The following is a 19,457-nucleotide window of genomic DNA, read 5'->3' as shown; positions in this document are numbered from 1 at the left end:
CATCTAACTTTATTCAGTTTGATACTCAATGAAAATAAATATTTTTATTTTCGTCCTGAAACCATAAACAGTGAGTGTAATGTAAATTTTCTAGTGTCACCGTCGCTTGAGTGGTCATTTTACATGATTGCGCATCGTGAACATCCTCACACTCTGCCGTAGTCGATTGCACGATTAAATGATTATTGCATAGGGTTGATGAGGGTTGCACCATAGCAAATAATGTTATTAATACCAGCATGTTCACTGCATACTCTGGCATCCCTACACGATTAAGATACTCTTGCGTTTGTTGTACTGAATTTCGCAAACGATTTCCCACATGAGCACCTCCTATCATCGTAATTCGAGCCGTTCCTTTAATCAATCGAAATATCTGGTAAACAACCACCACTGTTGTTTTTACCACTTGGAAAATCGCCACCAATGCGGATTTTAAGTAAATTATTGTTATTGAAGCTAACAATATACACAGTGTGTAGACGAAATATGCTGCCGTTGGTGGAAGACATTTCAAATGCTGAAATGCTGCTATACAAAAGAAACACGGTAACTTTCTGCATATCGTACGACCATTGACGTGCAGCTCCTCTCGTATCGTGTGACCGCCTTTCTCGGCTACGAAAATAAATCGCAATGTCCCTGGAAAACGAAGAAAGTTTTCTGGAACTACGGCTTGAGTAGATGTGAGATTAAAGTGAATTATTGTTTCCAGGCCCTCTTTACGCACGATCAACAGTCCTGGAGATGACACTGCCACAATAGGATCATGAAATTCCAAAGTTTCACCATTCAAGGTGAATATAGCCTCCTCTTCATCAAGTAGCGACCTTCTATGACGTTGATGTGTTTGTGAGTATTCTAATGGGTGCTCACAAAATTTTAAGGATATTACTCGGGGTTCATCAATTCTTTTAACACCGTCATAATGAAATATATTGGATCGACCAACCTTAATGTGGCAAAAGCATGCTGATTCCCTACTGCAATTTACTTCTTGGCAATACTCGGCAGTTCCATTACAAGGCAACTGAGTAGTGCACGCACAAGGAAATCCATCCTTATCACATTCGAAGATTCGTGACGTTCCAGTTAATGATGCATTTTGTGATATTGTGAACAGGCGAGGTGTAATGAATTTCTCCTCCGTTAGTGGTGACCAAATGTAACTAATCCACTTTTTCTGGTCACACTGGCTACATAGCTTTGAGATAGCACAACTATTTCGTGGGAAATACTCGAGGTATTCTTTGGGGGCCGCATGGGAACACTTCTTAGTTCCTTCATTAAACAAACAATATTCTGCGTTGTGTTTGAGCGCCACCACTGGCAATAGCGCCAGCACCAAAATCTGAAATTAATTGAATGCGTTTAAGGTATAATGCTTATGTTTTGATTTTTTTTTTTTTTTTTTTTTAATGGAGAAGTCATACTCAACACTCCTGCCATGTTTCCTTAGTCCCTCCACATCACTGCATTAAGTCAATTTAATATTACTATTCATTAAATTAATATGATTTACTTTAAATTTTCTTTGGATTTTTTTTTTTTTTTTCTCAATTCCTCACCTCAATGACATTTAAGAGTTTACTCGCCAATTTATCAGCTAATCGGTCCAGCACCGTTTTTTCCGACTCTTGTGATGCACTAGGTTGTGCCATCCAAGCAAATAATTTATCAGCAATATTCATATTATTGCTACTCGCATCATTACTAGTTCCACCTTCCAACTCTCCATCTCCAGCAGGATTGGTACTTTCTGCCATCCTGTCAATAGAATTCAATTTTTGCACTCTACCATACACATTGCGCGCACGTAAATTGTAACGTGTTGCCTCAGAATTTGACTGAGTATCAGCCACATTCGCGGCAGTTAAGCTGCTTTCGTTTTCGGTTTCATTTACACTACACGCGTCATCAATAAAAGATAACTGTTGGGGGTCTACGTGAAAACTTTCTGGAGAGACATGGTTTCCCAGCTGGTTTCGGTTTCCCCACTCTGCATTCGGAGGCAACTGCGTCTGTCTTCTGGGGATTATGTACGAATGCCATAACTCAGGCAGTTGTAACTCCCCCCCATTGGCTTCATTTTCTTTTTCCTCTTCGTTGTCTGAATTTCCCCCTGCACTTACGATTTCTACTTCTGACCTGTCCTCTACTTGCGACTCATTTTCCCTCAATTCAGGAAATGGGTCATATGGCCTATGTAATGATACTTTTGTGAGTCTATCCGAATGGACCAGTTGAATATCTTTTGGTTTATGTACGTTTTTTATTCTAAATAACACTGGAGATTTTTGTTCAATGATTCTATATGGTCCCGTGGATAGCCTACATAATTTATGAGACACCCCTCTTTTGGGTTTCCCCGGGGTAAATAAATATACGGAGTCACCTAATTTTAACTTCTTGTCAACAGCCGTTCTGTCGCGATACTGCTCTTGACGTTCTGCTGCTTGCAGCATGCTAGAACGTACAAAATCATGTGCTTTCTGTAACTTTGGCAGCAGCTGCAATACATATTGTTCATGCGCATAATAATTAAAAACAGGTGGTTCTTTCAACAATTCCCCTGCCGTTACCATATCTCTTCCAAAGAGGACAAAATGGGGTGTTTCCTTTAACACCGCATGAACAGCACTTCTATAAGACATTAAAACATGGGGTAACATATCATCCCATTCTTCGGTTTCCGTTATCATGCACGCTAAGGTATGCGTAATTGTCGCATGACTCCTTTCATTACTGCTATTTGTCTGGGGGTGCAATGCTGAGGTAGCTAAAGGTTTGATCTTCAACTTCTCAAGCATGGCACGAAAAACTGACTTATGCAAGTTTGCACCTCTGTCTGTAAGACAAAATTGAGGCCGTCCATATCGTGCAATAATTTCGGAATAAAATGTCTTCGCCAACGTTTCAGATTTCGTATCTGGCAATGCTATGGCTTCAATAAACTTAGAAAAATTGTCCATCATGACCAAAACATATTTATTACCCGACATAGTTACGTTGAATGGTCCCATAATATCTACCGAAACTAGCTCAAACGGTTCGGTTGGAATAAAGTTCCGTTGCAATGGTGCTTTCTTATTTGGATTATGGCTTCGTCTTTCTAAACAAATGCGACAAGTGTTAACGTGAATTTGACAATCTCTATAGTATCACGGCCAAAAATAATGACTACGCAGTCTTTCAAATGTTTTGTCGAAACCCATGTGACTACTCAAATTATCATGAATTTCTTCCAATATTTCTTTTCGCATTAAAGTCGGTATTACAATTTGTTCAATATACTCTTCTCTGACAGGCCTAATGTCTTTTGAAGCATAATGGCATAACAAACCATTCTTCATAAAATATGCTTCAACCATCTTTTTGACTGGCTCTGCATTAGCCGAAGTTAACATGTCTATAATTGGTTTTAAATGTGGGTCCAGTTTTTGCGCTTCGCGCATTCGATTTTCTAACCAAGTCGAGTGAGTTTCGACAGTATTTATCTGTCGACTTAGACAATCGGCGACGACATTGTCACGAACCGGTTTATGAACAATTTCAAAATCGTATTCTGACAAATTCAAACACCATCTCGTCAATCGCGGATTATGTGTTTTAAGGTTAAGCAAGTATTTCAATGGTTTGTGGTCACTTTCCACAGTAAACCGTCTACCTAATAAATAAGGTCTGAAATAATTGATACCCTCCATAATGGCAAGTAATTCTTGTTCAATTGCTGGATATTTCTGCTCAGCCGGTTTAAATTTTCGGGACATGTATGCAATAGGATGATTTGCCTGTTCATACCGTTGATATAGACAGCATCCGATTCCTATCTTACTGGCATCCGCCGACATTATAAAGTCCATATTAAAGTTAGGATATGCTAATACCGGTGGATTTCGTAATGCTTTCTTTAAATACTGAAAAGCTTCTTCTTGACTCCGACCCCATGTAAATGTGATATTTTTCTTAGTCATATCCGTAATAGGTTTTGCATAATCCGAATAAAATGGTATAAATTTCTTAAAGAAATTACACATTCCGAGGAAACGTCTACAGTCCTTGACTGTGCGTGGTTGTGGAAATTCATCGATTGCTTTTACATTATCGGTATGTGGACGCACACCGTTTTCGGAAATGACATGTCCTAGATATTTAATTTCTTTCTTCAAGAAATCACACTTTTTCGGTGCTAATTTTAAGTTATACTTTTCAAGCAATTGAAAAACTCGCTCTAATTTCTGGATATGGGTTTCTATATCAGGACTAGCTATCAAAAGATCATCGATGAAACAATGAATATGTTCATCATGTAATTCCGACAATAAACTGTCAGCTAGACGCTGAAATGCTGCCGGTGCTGTTTTTAACCCCATTGGTACAACATTGTATTGATAACACCCTTCTTCATTGCTGAAAGACAGATGTTTTCTATCATTCTCATCAATTTCGACCTGATAATATGCACTACAAAGATCAAGACTACTAAAGTATTTAGCGTCATTTAATTGTGCCAAAATATCCTGAATTAACGGAAGAGCATATTCATCCGATTGAATTGCTTCATTTGTCTTACGAAGGTCAACACACAATCGATACCCGCCATTTTTCTTTCGTACCATAAGAGTGGGAGCTGGATGACTACTGACACATGGTGAAATAATTTCACTCTCTAACATATCGTTTATTTGCTCCCTTAATTCCGCTCTTAAATGATACGGAGTTCTATATCGTGGGGATTTCTGTATTGGCGTTCCATTCCACGGTATTTTGTGCTTTGCCAAAGTAGTTCGCCCGATTTCCGTAACATCTCTGGCAAATACATGTGTATATTTCAAGAGCAATGGTAATAATTTTCTTTTTATTGCCGGTGATAAATTATTTAGGTCAAAATCCTGTTCCGACAGTCTAGGCAATGTCTTTTTCCTTAATGGAATTGGAGCCTCTCTAACATCATCTTGTTCCGAAATCGTCCCAGTTCCCAATTTTGTACCCTTATTCACATGCCTGGGCTGTTCAGACATATTGGAAATTAATATTTGAATTTTCCCAGTCTCGTCAATTTTTCCCACTGAGTTTGCTACCCACAAATCACTCAGCTTATTGTTTCTTGGCGTAACCTCTATTTCACTTCCATATTCAAATCCTGGCACATTAACTGTAATCACTTTCTGAGTACGCGCGGGCACCCAAATTTTATTAGGCATTACTAAATTTACACATACATTTTCTGCCTGCGACACTGTAGCACACGCTGAATTCAATAGTTTTATTTCTGTAAACTTATTCTTTAACATGCCCCTTTTGACATCAAAAACAAAATCTCCCTTTTGGAGAAAATCATAACCTAAAATCATCTTATAATCCCTACTCAGCTCATACTCGGAGACATATACTTTATGATTCACTTTGAATTCTCCCAAATTTATAGGTATGCTATAACACGCTTCGTGTGGTAACGTCTGGCCAGTTACACCGCGAATTTCAATATTTTGATTTCTTAATTGACGACACTTCACAGTACACATTATATTATTCATAATACTAGAATCAATTACACTAATACAAGCACCAGAATCAATAAGAGCACAAAATTCTATATCTCAGACTTTCACCGTCACAATCGGTAGAGGAAAACCCCTAACCTGATTTTGTTGAATCCTATATACAATGTTTTCTTTTCTATTTACATGTCTTCCCCTACCCCATGACCGTCACTTCCGAGGTCGGAAAACCTGCTGTTTACAAAACCCTGTCTCTCCCCTAGTGCCCCAGTTATTGGAAGAAACCTGTCCCCTACGAAAATCCTGCTGCTGACGGGGATTCCCTCTGCGAAAACAATTTCGCAATAGGTGGGTGGTTGACCCACATCCAAAACACGCGAGATTCCCTCTCGGCTGGAAGCCTCGACCCGAAAATCGCGGAGGCACCTCAAACCTCTGCATATTACGTTGAGCTGGAAGTGGGGTAGTAGACATTTGTGGTGGGACCCCTCTTCCCCTACGAGCAAGGAAATTTCCTTCTTTTACTTCTCGTAATTCTTGAGCCAATTTTTCCATTGATGTACGCTGGAGCATACTTTCTTTCGCTACTTCCGCTAACATAGACTGCAATGTGTTCAATTCAAAAGAATTGCCCGTTGCTTGCCTCTCTATGGTATTTACTGTACCATAGTTACGACTAATTCCCTCATTTCCCTCTACAAGGGCAGCAAATTTGATTGCGGTGGCCAAATCTTGGGGGTCATGGTTTAGTACATGTTTTTGTATTTTAGGGTTCAGCCCCGCTAAAAATTGTGACAATTTAGTACGATCTGCCAATCGTTCAACATCTGGACTATTGAAATTTGCTCCTTGCAGGAAACCGAAAGCAGCATTTTTTACACGCGAGGCAAATTCCTTGACCGATTCATTCGGTTTTTGTCTACATCCCGTAAAGTTCTGGAGATGGTAAGTTAAAGGAAATTCATTCTTGAAATGTCTCAAAAATTCTGTCTTGAATCTCTCATAATTTCTTTCCTCTCTTAGTTCCGGACTGTTTGCCAGAAATTCAGCGGCTCTTCCCTTCAATTTTGCTTTAAGCACAATCAACTTTTCTGTATCTGCCCATTCCGCAATTCTACCAATTTCCTCTATAGATTGGAGGAAACATTCCGCCGGATAAGACGGCTCTGAACCGGAGAAACTATTAAGGAGGCCTAAATAACCCGCAATTGTATTTATTTTGACAGCTGCTCTGTCACCGGATGATTCTACTTCATTACTGTGGCTCATTTTGTTTAGTGTTTAATTGAGTGCAAGTACCAGATTCAATTAATTAACTTATTTGAAAACAAAATTATAAACATTTAAAAATTATTTTCAGTCTCCAAAATCATTTATATTTAACGTTACTTTCACGGCACCATTGTTGGCTTTCCCCTTATGCTTAGTAGCCAGTTCCCATTAATGCATTTAAGCCAGTAATCTATCCTATTCCCATCGCGTTGTGCAACTTCCTACTGAGATTGAGGTCTCCTTCTATAGTGAAGAGCAACCCCAAATCCCCGTATTAACCCAGGGTTAAACATATTCTAATCTAATTAGAAGTTATTGAGAGACTTGAAAATAATTACGTATACTCCCATTTAAATTTACATTGAATTTATTTACATTATTATGATGATTCATTACAGATTACACAGGTACATGCACATTAACAATTAACTTTTTCAGTGATGTGGAGGAACTTATTCTAAAAACATGACAATACATATTGAGCATCACTTACCCCTTTAAAGATCCTAGACCACCATTTCTTCGACGTCATCCTTCTGTCCTAAGATTCCGACTCCCTATCCCTCTGATCTAACACTCAAAACTCTCTCACTCTGCGGAAAGCCTTCTCTTCTCTCCTGTTAAAATCTCTTTATATTTTGATTGATAATTTCAACTCCACCTTTTTGCGCTATTTCAAGACTTTCCATTCGCTCATCTTGAAATTCTCTTTTCCCGTCTGAACCACTTTTTAGTATTAAACATAATTTCATTGGCCCATCTCCTTCTCTGGGAAAATCTCACATTCCCATAACCTTTGACCCTACCATTTAATTTAGATCCGCTCCACGTCCATAGAAACCGTCTAGACGCACATTCCTTCGTAAATCAATGCATTTGACCAGCGACAAAGATTAGCCTTATCTTATTTTTCATAAGATTTCCAGTGCCACGGTCTTCAGCTTGACACGAATATTATATACCCACCTAACATTCTCAACTAGGGTCCCGTTTTATTACATTTCCTTTATTATCTTCGACTACATACAACTGCATTCCAAAATATAGCTTTTCCCATAAATTCAACAGTCTGTCTCCTTGGATTAAACTTTCCCATCACATGCGATTCCCTATTACCCAAAATTTTGCCTCCTGACCTACATTCTTATACTATCGTAGGTTTCTTTTACCTTCACTGTAACTTCTTACTTTTCTTTCTTTTCTGCTCGTTTTCCCCTGAAAAACTACTACTATTATATAATATCTATAAACTATTTCGATTTTCCCTAACTACCATCAATTAACTCATCTCGTTAAGATTAACTATCTTTAATTAACTCATTAAGTTAACAATTGTTTTGAAAAGCCATAGGCTGATGTTGTCCAGGGTGAAATTAAGGAGTCATTATATCGATTGCAACAATGGATTATGGCAAGGTATTTGTGGAAGATTCCTCCATTCACAAGCTTATACAAAGGAGTATGCGGAAAGGGGGGAGGCACAAGCCCTTGTGCCAACCAAAAATTATATATACATTTTTTATATTTTTGCAAAAAATTAAAATGCCGAAAGAAAATATATTTTATATGCTATTTTAGGCAATTTATGTTAATTTAAATATTTTTTGAAGGTTGTTGACTCAAAATATTTCTGGGAGAAATTCCTTCTGTCCCGATTTCTCACTTAAGTCAGTCTTGTGTATGCCCCTGATCTTATACTGCACCATGTGCACATTTCAGCAACTTGGCTTTGAGGTAATGCCACATCTTCCTAGCAGTCCAGACTTTATTCTGAGTGATTTACACCTATTGGAACCCCTAAAATATTTTCCTTAAAGGCCCGTTTACACGAGGCAAGCGCTTTAGTGGGCAACTTAATTTTAACTTACCAATTCTTCTTGAAACTGTTCACACGATGAATGGCAAGTAGGCGCTCATTGGATAATTTTTACGGAGGTGAGCGCAGTTAGCGCATGCGCGCTTCAGTCTACTCAAATCCACGGAGAGAGACAGACGCACAACGCGCGGGAGTATAATAGTAATCATTTTTTATTTATCTGGCATTCAGAGAGGTGCTTTTTTTAAAGCTCATAGCTTTCGTAATGATGGATGAAGATGATCAGGTAGAACTTGAAAATACTGTGATCAGAGCCACATTATATGATATTTTTTTAAAGAATATAAATTTATTCACTTAAATAAATTTATTCAATAAAAAAGGGGAAACTTTTTCTCACTTGCACGAGAGCAACACACTGAGCACGAAGTAGGTCACGCAAGGGAAACAGTTCGCTTGTCCCCTTTTTTCGCCTCTGCACCCACGTAAGGGGGGCAAGAGATGACGCCACAGGGGAAAAAAGAATACACAACATATTATAAACTTATGTAAGTCATCGAGAAGAAATATAAGATTTCTCTATTTCTCGTCCAAGTTGTAAATATCGATTATATGATATTTTAATCGAAGTTGAAGAGGAGATAAATTATGAATTATGGAAGCCGAAAATACTGGAGAAGATTCTTGGCATTCGTAGGAAATTCTAAGGGTTAAAAACTAAATAATAAAAATTCATTAAACAAAAATTATTTCCAAATTTTCGAAATCATTATTATTTTTTAATTTAATCTATAGAGATGACATCTTTATGTTAAATATTTGATCATGTATTTTTACAACAGATGGCAACAAATTCGTTCTGGACGAGAGAAATATTCGAAACCCCCCCTCTAGTGTTTAATATATAAATCCTCCCCACCCGATATATATTTTTGAATCTTCAATTTTTTTCCACTCCTGACATCACGTTGACAGAATATTCCATAGCTTTTTCCAACATAGAATAATTTTTAGCTTGTTTGTTAAGGTAATTTTCATTTCTATAGTTCAACAAACATTCATGGCGAAGATATTTTTCAACAAACTTGAAGGTTGTCTCCTCTGGCCACCTCACCGTCCAATATTTCCGCGGAATTCTAGCGAAACTTCAGGAGACGACGGAGTATGAACAGGTTCACACTTGAGATCAAAATAACCCCCTCCATGAGAGAGCAAAATGACCCCTCCAGCGCGGCAGGTCACGCCCAATGGCACATGCGCATACGTCTACTTAACCGGAAAAAATAGAACCGTTCTTATCTGACTTACCAACTAAATCACTTCTGCACTTGCACACTTGTCAACTAAAGCCGTGTAAACGGCCCTTATCGTCTGCATACATTGTATTGTACTTGGCAACTAAAAATTAAGTTACCAACTAAAGCGCTTGCCTCGTGTAAACGGGCCTTAATGTGCAGAATTTTAAAACTGATTACTAAGTGAAGCAGGCTGTCATAGGACAGATAGTTCAGGTGTAGTGACAAATCTTTCTACACTGGACCTTTCAGGAACGTAGTCACACAGTGTTAAGAGTGTATGACTATCAGAGATGTATGTTGGAAAATGAGTGCAGTTTTGACTCCTTGAAAAATGTTTTTTTTTTTAAATCATACAAACTCAAAAGTTCTTTGACTTGAACAATCTTTGTAGAATACTATATGTATTGTTGATAATTGCAAGAAAATGCATAAATTTGTTTTCTAAATTTTTATTTTTAGATTTGCGAGCTAGATAAACCAGAAAAAGGGACGTTACCGTCTTTCTGTTTCTCGCTTATGGTCATATATTTTCTGCAAAGAGTTGAACCTTCCGTTCTGCCTATCATAGAGGACGTAAGTAGCATTATCATTCGTTTGATTTTTGAAAAAATACAGAGTTCTGCTTTACCTGTTGTTTTAAATATCAAAGGTTGAATCAGGGTATTTCATAAACCCTTGGAAAAACATGATGGTTCTGTCGTTATACAGTCAGCGCTCGTTTTTACGAACTGGCACAGACTTGATAATTACAGTTGTCCCTCCATATTCATAGGAGTTATGTTCCAGGGGTGACCGTGAATACAGAAAATCTGTGAATAACCCAAACCCTAAAATTTTGTTCTTTAGGCATCTCATGTAGGGGGATTCAAGGTGATGCTTTCCAGGAAGAACAACATAATGTCTGTTAGTCATTTCCTCTAAATTTCAGTTAATTTTTTAGAGTATAATAAGGCTTCCTCTACCAATTTTCCTATGTGTGAAAAACATACCGCAGATGGGTCTATTTTATGGAAACAATCCATTGCCGATTAGAATAGAGACTTAAGAAGACTGCTATGTTGCTTATAATGAACTTGTCTTTTAATTCCCAGGATATGCAGATTAAATAATGATGGCTATAGTGTGCAAGTTATGCAAAACATAACTGGCATACCTCTTTTATCGCACTTACAGAGAAACAACACTTTCTACAAGAAAATTTTGTGGATTCAGGGTGTCAGGGCTATATAGTAGCAGGTGTAGCTACAGCGTGGTTGATCAAATTTTATGTTCTTATTTCTTGATATACTTGATGCCGTAATAACGGAAACCACAGCAAGCTAACCTTTGTCACTATTTCAAATTTTCCTTGCAAGTTTTTCACTTTTAGAAACATTTGAACAACAGCCTTGTATACATACTTTCAGAGGCATCAGAGGAAAAACAATTTTGAAAGTATTTTTTAAACTTTTATTTTACATGTACAACTTATATTTTGTTCCAATACAAGAATTATTACCTCAACAGTATTTTCCAAAAAAAAAAAAAAAAACTGGGAAAGACAGTGAATATGAAAACTGCAAATATGGAGGGTTGATTGTAGTTTGTAAAATAGAAAGTTTGTAGATGGGGGAGGTAATGAAAAAAATGCGGGAAATAAAAAATTAGTCATCTTTTTGATGATTTTCATAAAAATCACATATTTACCAAAACGTTGTGATGGAGCAAATAAAAATAAGATTCATAGAATTGATGTAGGATAGCACAAACATTTCATGCAAATCTTGCTTCTCTGAAATATTTTTAGGATGGTGAAACGCTGCTGGAACCACTTGTGTGCCCTAGAAATCTTTGATTTGAGGACTCAATGTAATTTTTCGAATCCTGTACTTTTTGGCAATTTTTGTCTTCGTAAGAGTTTGCACAATATTGTTTTTCCAAAATATTTTTGTTTTTATCCACTATCAAGCACAATCTTTTTGTTTTGTTGACATTGCAAAGGGGAAAGTAGACGATGGAGTTGGCTGAATACAGTTCAAATCACGAATATGGAGTTGGCTGAAGTAGAGTTTGATCTTCTCTCGACTTAAAACTGGCCTATCAATAACCTGATGTATCATACTATTTCCAAAAACTACCAGTTTATCCAATCTGTATGCACGAAGAGTGAATTACGTTGGCAACATATCTTCAATTCATGGTCATCCCCACCAACAATCAAACCCTTCTTCTTGGCACATGTTCTCAAAACACCTGACAAATTGGTGAACTCTCTATGCCTCTTCTCTTTTCCTTTATTTTCTCTTAAGACATGTAGAACGTCCAAATCGAGGTTTACTTTTGTTTGGATTGAACTGAAAAGCAGCTGGAAGGATAAAATAACCAGGAAAAAAAAGTAAAAAAAAAAGCAGAAGAAAAATGAAGATTGTAAAATAAAAAGTTGATAGAAATGTAAGAATTCATGAAGTAGAGCAGATTTCAACATTAGCTCTATTGCATGCTGTTCAGAGACCGAGGACTAGTTTGTAAAAAAAAAAGCATGTTCGTAAATTGGAGGTTCATAAATCGAGCATAGACTGTATTCAGATTTTTTAGAATACTGAAACGCAGCATAGAAGAGTTATATTATAGTTTACAATTATTGAATGGTAATATCAGCAGGTGCTTCTTATAAACAGGTTTTTTTTTTACTCATGTTAATTTATAGCAAAAGTGTTTATTGTCTGTGAATCATTTGTTGGGAGACTGATTAGCAGTACTGTCAACAAGCTGATGTTGAAAGTGCTGATAATACTAAAAGTAGGGATATCTTGTTGATTTCGCCGACAACGGCTATCATATTTCCCTTTAAAGGTGTCCACGTTATGGAGGAATTTATATGTCAGTAGAAGACAAGTTATACCATACATTACATCAGCCTCACTTATATGGACAAGATTGGGGTTGAAAGGGGGTTAGTTTGGTGAATATGAACTTCATGCGTAACTTTTTTTCCTACGTAGGAAAAAAAAGTGATACAATTTTTGAATAACCTTTTTTTGTGAATTTATGGGGGTTTCATGTCACCTTTCGCATGATAATTTGCAATTTTTCTCTATTGCTGGATAAAATATACTCGCCAGCTGTTTTATTTCCCATGTAAATGGGGCTATTGTTAAAGTGGGTGGGGAGCTCCTTGAAATGAAAAAACTCAAAATTGTCCCCCCCCCCCGAATTAACCAGTACTGATTTTGGAAGTTGGAGTACATACATATATCTGTACCTCAGAATCATACCATTGTATGTCCATTTGAGTGATTTTACGTTATGAAGAATGTGATAAGTGAACAAAGTGATTTTACAGTATGAAGAATGTGATAAGTGAACAAAGTGATTTCACAGTATGAAGAATGTGATAAGTGAACAAAGTGATTTCACAGTATGAAGAATGTGATAAGTGAACAAAGTGATTTCACAGTATGAAGAGAAAACAATAATACTGTTATGGGGACACATGACGTTCAAATGGAAATTTCTTATTACTCTATATTTTTTGCTAAAATGCTTTAATGACATTTCAGTATCAATATAATTACAATTACAGGTCTCTTAGTTTAAAAAATATGTGTTTCAACAAGTTTGGTGCCTTATTTATACACCAAAAGGTGCCAAATTGGAACAGTAATTTTTTTTTAGTCATTTTTTGTCCCCTGCATCTCAAATTTCATTGAAAAGCATCAATTTTTCTTCAATTTGCTCTGTAGGCATATATCAATAAATTGTAGCATGCATTTTACTCTGTGATTTTATTTTTATGATAATTTTGGCAAAAAAAGTTGAAAATGATAAAAAATTTGAAAAATTTACCCATAAAAACAGGTTTATATTTTTTATTTATTAATGGTTTATCATAATACAAAATGCATGCTACAATCCATTGATATGTGTCTACAGGTTAAAATAAAAAAAAAATTATGCTTTTCAATGAAATTTGAGAGGCAGGGGACAAAAAATGACTAAAACGTACCGTTCCAATGTGGCGCCTTTTGATGTATAAATAAGGCGCCAAACTTGTTGAAACACATATTTTTTAAACTAAGAGACCTGTAATTGTTATTATATTGATACTGTAATGTCATTAAAGCATTTTAGCAAGAAATATAGAATAATAAGAAATTTTCATTTGAATGTCATGTGTCCCCCTTATTGTTTTCATACTGCAAAATCACTCAAATAGTATGGTTCTGAGGTACATATATATAATTTGGGCTGAGGAGGGGATAAAAAATGATTTGGGTCCCAAGCGTCCAAAATCATTGAGATACCCCCCAACCATGTGTATAGTATCACATTTTGAAATAATGTGAAATTCTTTTCAAATCTAGTTTGATATTCATTTTCGGGACATTGTTTGGAAAATACAGGGTATTTTAAAAAGAATCATCCGATTTTTAAAAAATCATAACTATTCAGCTTTTAATCCATTTTGATCGAATAATGTATAGGTAGAAAGAGGGAAATCTTGAGTTTCACGCAGTTGCCAACAAGTAGCGCTAATGTTCTTCCTTCAATTGCCACTTCAGTGTTTGTCAAAATGGTGACTGCACAACAGAAATCATTTTGTGTTCTAAGCTTTGCGGAGTGTGAGTTTGTAACAGCTGTTCATAGCACGCTTACCCTGGTGTTAAACTTTCTACTGCTCAGAGCATTAGGCGATGATATAAACAATTCAGAGACGATTGTTTGTGTAAAGGGAAATCCCCTGGTGGTCCTTTCATGCAAGACGAAAATGTGGAGCACATCTGATAGAGTTTCACACGTAGTTCACAGAAATCCACTTGCAGTAGATGCAAACATGCTTGCAAAAGTTTGGGACGAATTTGACTACCGTATAGACATATGCCATGAGCACCTTTAATTTGCTTTGTAAAAAACTTTATGATTAGCCATATAATATAAAATTAATGTTAAGTATCTATGTTTAATGTTTTTCGTAATGTACGCATTTCAAATCAGGTAATTATTTTTGAAACAGCCTGTATATAAAAGAACTAACTGTGAAATATTATCAAGTTTATATCAATAGGAAAATATGAAATTTTCTGATTGTTTTTAATTTCTTATTCTTCAGATATCGCAGTATGAAGAGCCTAACGGAAAGTCTGTGAAGGTAAAATGTCTTTATTTCTAGATAAATTGCATAATGATACACACAGACCTGCCAACTCTCCGGATTTAGGCGGGAGACTCTGGATTTTTGTTCCTTCCTCCTGCTGTCTGGATTTGTTAAAATTTCTTTGGATTTTTGCAGAAAATTAGATTTTACGTGAGCTTTCACGTAGTCGGGACATCAATGAACTACCGTCGTCGTTGGGGAAAACACTCATAGAGGACAGCCGTGGCCATTCCCATCGAGCAGCAGTAAAAAAGTCTTGGTGACCGCATTTAAGCAACTGGCAAAGACGTGACTTTGTTTACTTAGCATTTATCGGCAATCATTTATCAGAGGCATGACCTTGGTTGTCGAATTTCCTGTATAATCGTTATTGTATATTCCATTAACAGCCGTGAGGTAAACTCACGTTTTTTCGTCAGCAGCTTTGTATTTTGAAGTTTTTTAAATTGTTTCCTCCAATTAAATATGTCTTTAGAAAGAAAATATAAAACTTTAAGCTATATAAAGCAAAATATAAAGCTCATAAGTTCATATACCCAAGATTATCAATCACTGATAGCATCCACAAAAGGAAACTTATGTTTTATGAACGTTATATGTAGATGTGATTTCTGTATTCTCTGTGGAAAGACTGACATGAAATTATATTTTGCTCGGGGAGCAATGCAGAACCTGTCTTGGGGGGAGGAATAGAACTTTTTCTTAATTGATTAAAAAAAATTTTTTTGATCGAGTCTATGAGTGCCGGGGGGGGGGGGGGAGAATCTCAAAATTTCTGGATTCCAAAAGTTGGCACATCTGTACACAGATTCACAGGCGAGTGCTCTCTAAAATTTAGTAACACTACTCTGTTATTTACTGAAAATACTCTCATGAGCATTTTGGAATTTGAGAATATGGCGATAGGGAAAACCGCCAGTGAAAATTACAGTCATGTACAATGCATTGATCACAGGGATGTTGTCCCTGAAATTTTTTCCTTGGGCAATCACTCCCACTATCTGTAGTCCTGGTCCTGAATGTTGGTAACAGGTTTCTAAATGATCTGGACAATATTCCCCATGAATTTATTTATGTTGATATTGTAGGCCTAATTTAATTTAACTCAAAAACTAAAAATCTGGGGTTTTTCCCCCTCCGAGAAACATTTTCACAAATATGTATTACTTCACAGGATATTGATTGGGAAAGCAAGAACAGAGACTCCATCGGATCACTCTGGCTTAAGTTATTCAAGTTCTACTGTTTTGAATACCAGTATGGATTGGACGTAGTCTCTGTTTGTAGCAAGAAGAAAGTTACATGCAGCGATAAAAATTGGGGTACCAAGTTCTTGGCTATAGAAGGTAACTCAATGTTCATTATTCGAAATGAATATCATTATCATTTCAATTTTTGGTGCCTTGCACTTTACATTTGATTTTCAGATGCAAAATTCATGCTCAATCCAGTTCAATGAAGTCATTAACACACAGACTGCATATTTACAGATCGTTAAGAGTTTGAGTAGTTTATTGTTACTTTGCAGTTGTACCTATTTTTGTTAATCTTTTGTTTTCAACTTCAGATCCCTTCGTTCGACGGAACTTGGCACACATCATACCGAACCGGAAGGTTTTTGAGTACATACAAAATTGTTTCTTGAACACATACAAATATTTTAGTCACCCTCGATCTGGCGCAAAGGTGATCAAGGCTGTTAGAAAGCACAATGCATCTCACAGTCCAATTGCACCATGCAGTCCAGTCTATGGATCAAGTCTTGCTAATGGTGAGGTTTCATTGCGTTTCTTTGTGAATCTTAAGCATGGTTCATGAAGATCTGATGATTTAATTCAGTTAAATGCTTTGCAAATGTTTTTTTTTTTTAAATATTGTATTGGTATATTAGTAAGGATATAATTCTGATTCTAGGCTTAGGTACTTCAGCCTTGCTTGGTGCTAATGACAGCTCTGAGCTCACTGAATCGGTTGAAACAGATAACATGAGTGCTAAAGACTTGTTGGAAGATCACGACTCAGATTTGCCCTTTGATAGTGTGATAGCAACTGTGAGTAAATTAACTTTGGATGACGACAATGACAACAATGATGATCGTGAAGACGTCGATAGTATGGATAGTCAAACGACTGATGCGCAATCTTCTGAGATGAAAGAAGACACCAGTGTCAAGTATCTAGAAAGTTCAGAAAAGAGACATGAATATGTGTGGGACCTGGATGGAGCTGAAATTTCCCTTGATTCGATATCGTATAGCTTCCCATCTAAAGAATTTAAGGGTCCAAAGGTGAGACACATTTTCTTTTTTTGTTTGTTTTCAATCTTAATTTCATCTTTCAATCATCTTTTTTCTTTCTAATCAATCTTTTTTCATTTAACATGCTCAGTGGTGGTGATTGTCACAACTTACATGAAAAATATTGTCACGATTGACTTGTTAATCACGATAGTGCCCAATTGTCTGGGAAAAATATGTTGTAAAAATTTTGTATGTTATTTTCTATTTTTTGGCACAAAATAAAGTGTTCCGGACTCTGCCACGAAGCTGGGCTGGAAGAAATCTCAGCAATGGGATAAGTCCAGTGGCAAAGTTCTGACGTTCATTCATTCATGTCACGATTGACTCAGTGTTTGACATATTGAACGAAAGGAAAAAAAATTTGGCTTGGTTTATTTCAGCTCATAAAAGGATCTCTCGCATAACAGTATGTAGACAGTGAAAAAAATCATAAGTTTGCAATGCTTACCATTAGAAAGTCTAGAGGGTTTTTTCCCCTGCATTATGACAAAATGTGATTATCTGATCTTGAAGTTGCATTTGCAAGCAAGTCAGAAATTATACAATATTCACATACAAGCATCATCTGAGAGGCATGTCTTTTGTAACCAAAGCAAATCACAGCAGGAAAGTTAAGCACTAGAAAGAATATATATATTGCGATGGATGTAGCGCTGATTGCTTTGTTCTATGTGTAATTTCAGAGCTGCAGACACAAATGTGCAACATTGTCTAATTCAAGAATTTCAACTCTGAGTTTGAATTGTGACCTAGTGCAGTGAAAGCAACAGGAAACATTAATTTTGAGAGAACAACCTTGATGGTATGAAAAAAATCCCCTTAGGTTGCAAGAACCTTGGCTATCAACCAAGGGTAGAGTAGGTCAACAACTACAGATTTGAATGCCTTGAGCCTGTTTGCAGAGGCAAATCTAATGTGTAGCATATAGACAACAGTTTCTTATTAGCGCAGTTATTATTATTCTTATGAATATAGTTTATATTCCAAGATAAATGCTAGGCCCTAGTGCCACAATAGTGGCACTGGCACTCTTCTTCCACCATGAAGATTACCGTCAAGGTTCACTGGCTCGAATCTGGGGGAAAAGATTGAAAGCAAGTTCTTTACCTACCAAGCCTAGGGCGACCACCGATAGATGGTGCCTTCATATTTCACCCAACTCCATTGGTTGGGAGTATATGTTGTGTGGGGATATATGCCCAGAGTTGATGTGTGGTAAAATAGAAGATATATGCGTATCTTGTGCATTGTAATGGTGCAGAGTGAATAACTTGGTAACTGAACACAGGGCCCAGTGCAAAAATATTTTCAGGTTCCTTTTGTTGGAAAAACAATTTTAGTTGGCTTTATTGTACAAAATTATTTTTAATCCCCGCCCTCTTTCTTCTAGATATTTTCAAGTCCTCCCAATATATATATAATAACTTCATTTCTTCATCAGAAGAGCTTCATAAATGACAAACACACTAGTGTTATTAATTGTTAATAATCTATATAAAAATGTAGACATTTCCCCTATGCATTTACATATTATTATTCATCATTCTGTGTTTTTAATTTTTTAAAATATATAAAAATATGTTGAAATTGTTTGATTCTTTCTGAATCCCATGCATAAATATTAACTTGATCTATTGATTATTGTACATTTGATAAAGTTACATTATATGATACATGTATGGGTAAGTAACTGCTCAGCTGAGTTGATGCATTAACAGTTTTGACATATTTATTTACATTGCTAACAATCAAAATAAAATTCCTTATTCAGATGTTTTCTTTTTGGAGAATCGCTTGTGATCCCTCAATTTCATTAACGCAACCCACACTGCCATACACAAAGGCGATAAAGTTTCTCAGAGGATCAATTCGATCTATTATTCTCTTCTCAAATTTGGTGGGAATTAGCATGAAGTAGTTAATGCATTGTACGATTTCGCACATTACAGTTTTGGAAAATGTACATCAAACCCAAACAGTCTGGCTGTTACATGAGCTCATCATCGAACACTGATACAGAAGGAAAGGTGATATTTTCTACTTTTTTTTAACCCCAGTTTCTTGAATTGGAAAAAGACAGTTAACAACAATCCTCAGATCAAATTTACTGTGATGTCCTCACTCCTTCAACTCTTT

At 36.4% G+C, this 19,457-nt stretch overlaps 1 protein-coding gene across 3 annotated transcripts in view; it reads left to right on the top strand.

Annotated features, from left to right (window-relative positions):
- LOC149065414 (terminal uridylyltransferase 4-like) overlaps positions 1–19,457 on the top strand; it is a 101,809-nt gene that overhangs the window by 24,716 nt on the left and 57,636 nt on the right. For all 3 annotated transcript variants that reach the window (XM_089254215.1, XM_089254216.1, XM_089254217.1), the window contains exons 8-12: positions 10,347–10,460; positions 14,977–15,015; positions 16,196–16,367; positions 16,589–16,792; positions 16,936–17,309. In XM_089254215.1, the coding sequence (XP_089110341.1) occupies positions 10,347–10,460; positions 14,977–15,015; positions 16,196–16,367; positions 16,589–16,792; positions 16,936–17,309 (903 nt within the window). The remainder of the gene's footprint in view (positions 1–10,346; positions 10,461–14,976; positions 15,016–16,195; positions 16,368–16,588; positions 16,793–16,935; positions 17,310–19,457) is intronic.

This window comes from Pholcus phalangioides, unplaced genomic scaffold, assembly GCF_987345545.1.
Source record: "Pholcus phalangioides strain wild (caught in Gottingen) unplaced genomic scaffold, Ppha-v1.0 ptg000040l_1, whole genome shotgun sequence".
NCBI classification, from domain to species: Eukaryota; Metazoa; Arthropoda; class Arachnida; order Araneae; family Pholcidae; genus Pholcus; species Pholcus phalangioides.
This window is presented reverse-complemented; position numbering and strand designations above follow the sequence as displayed.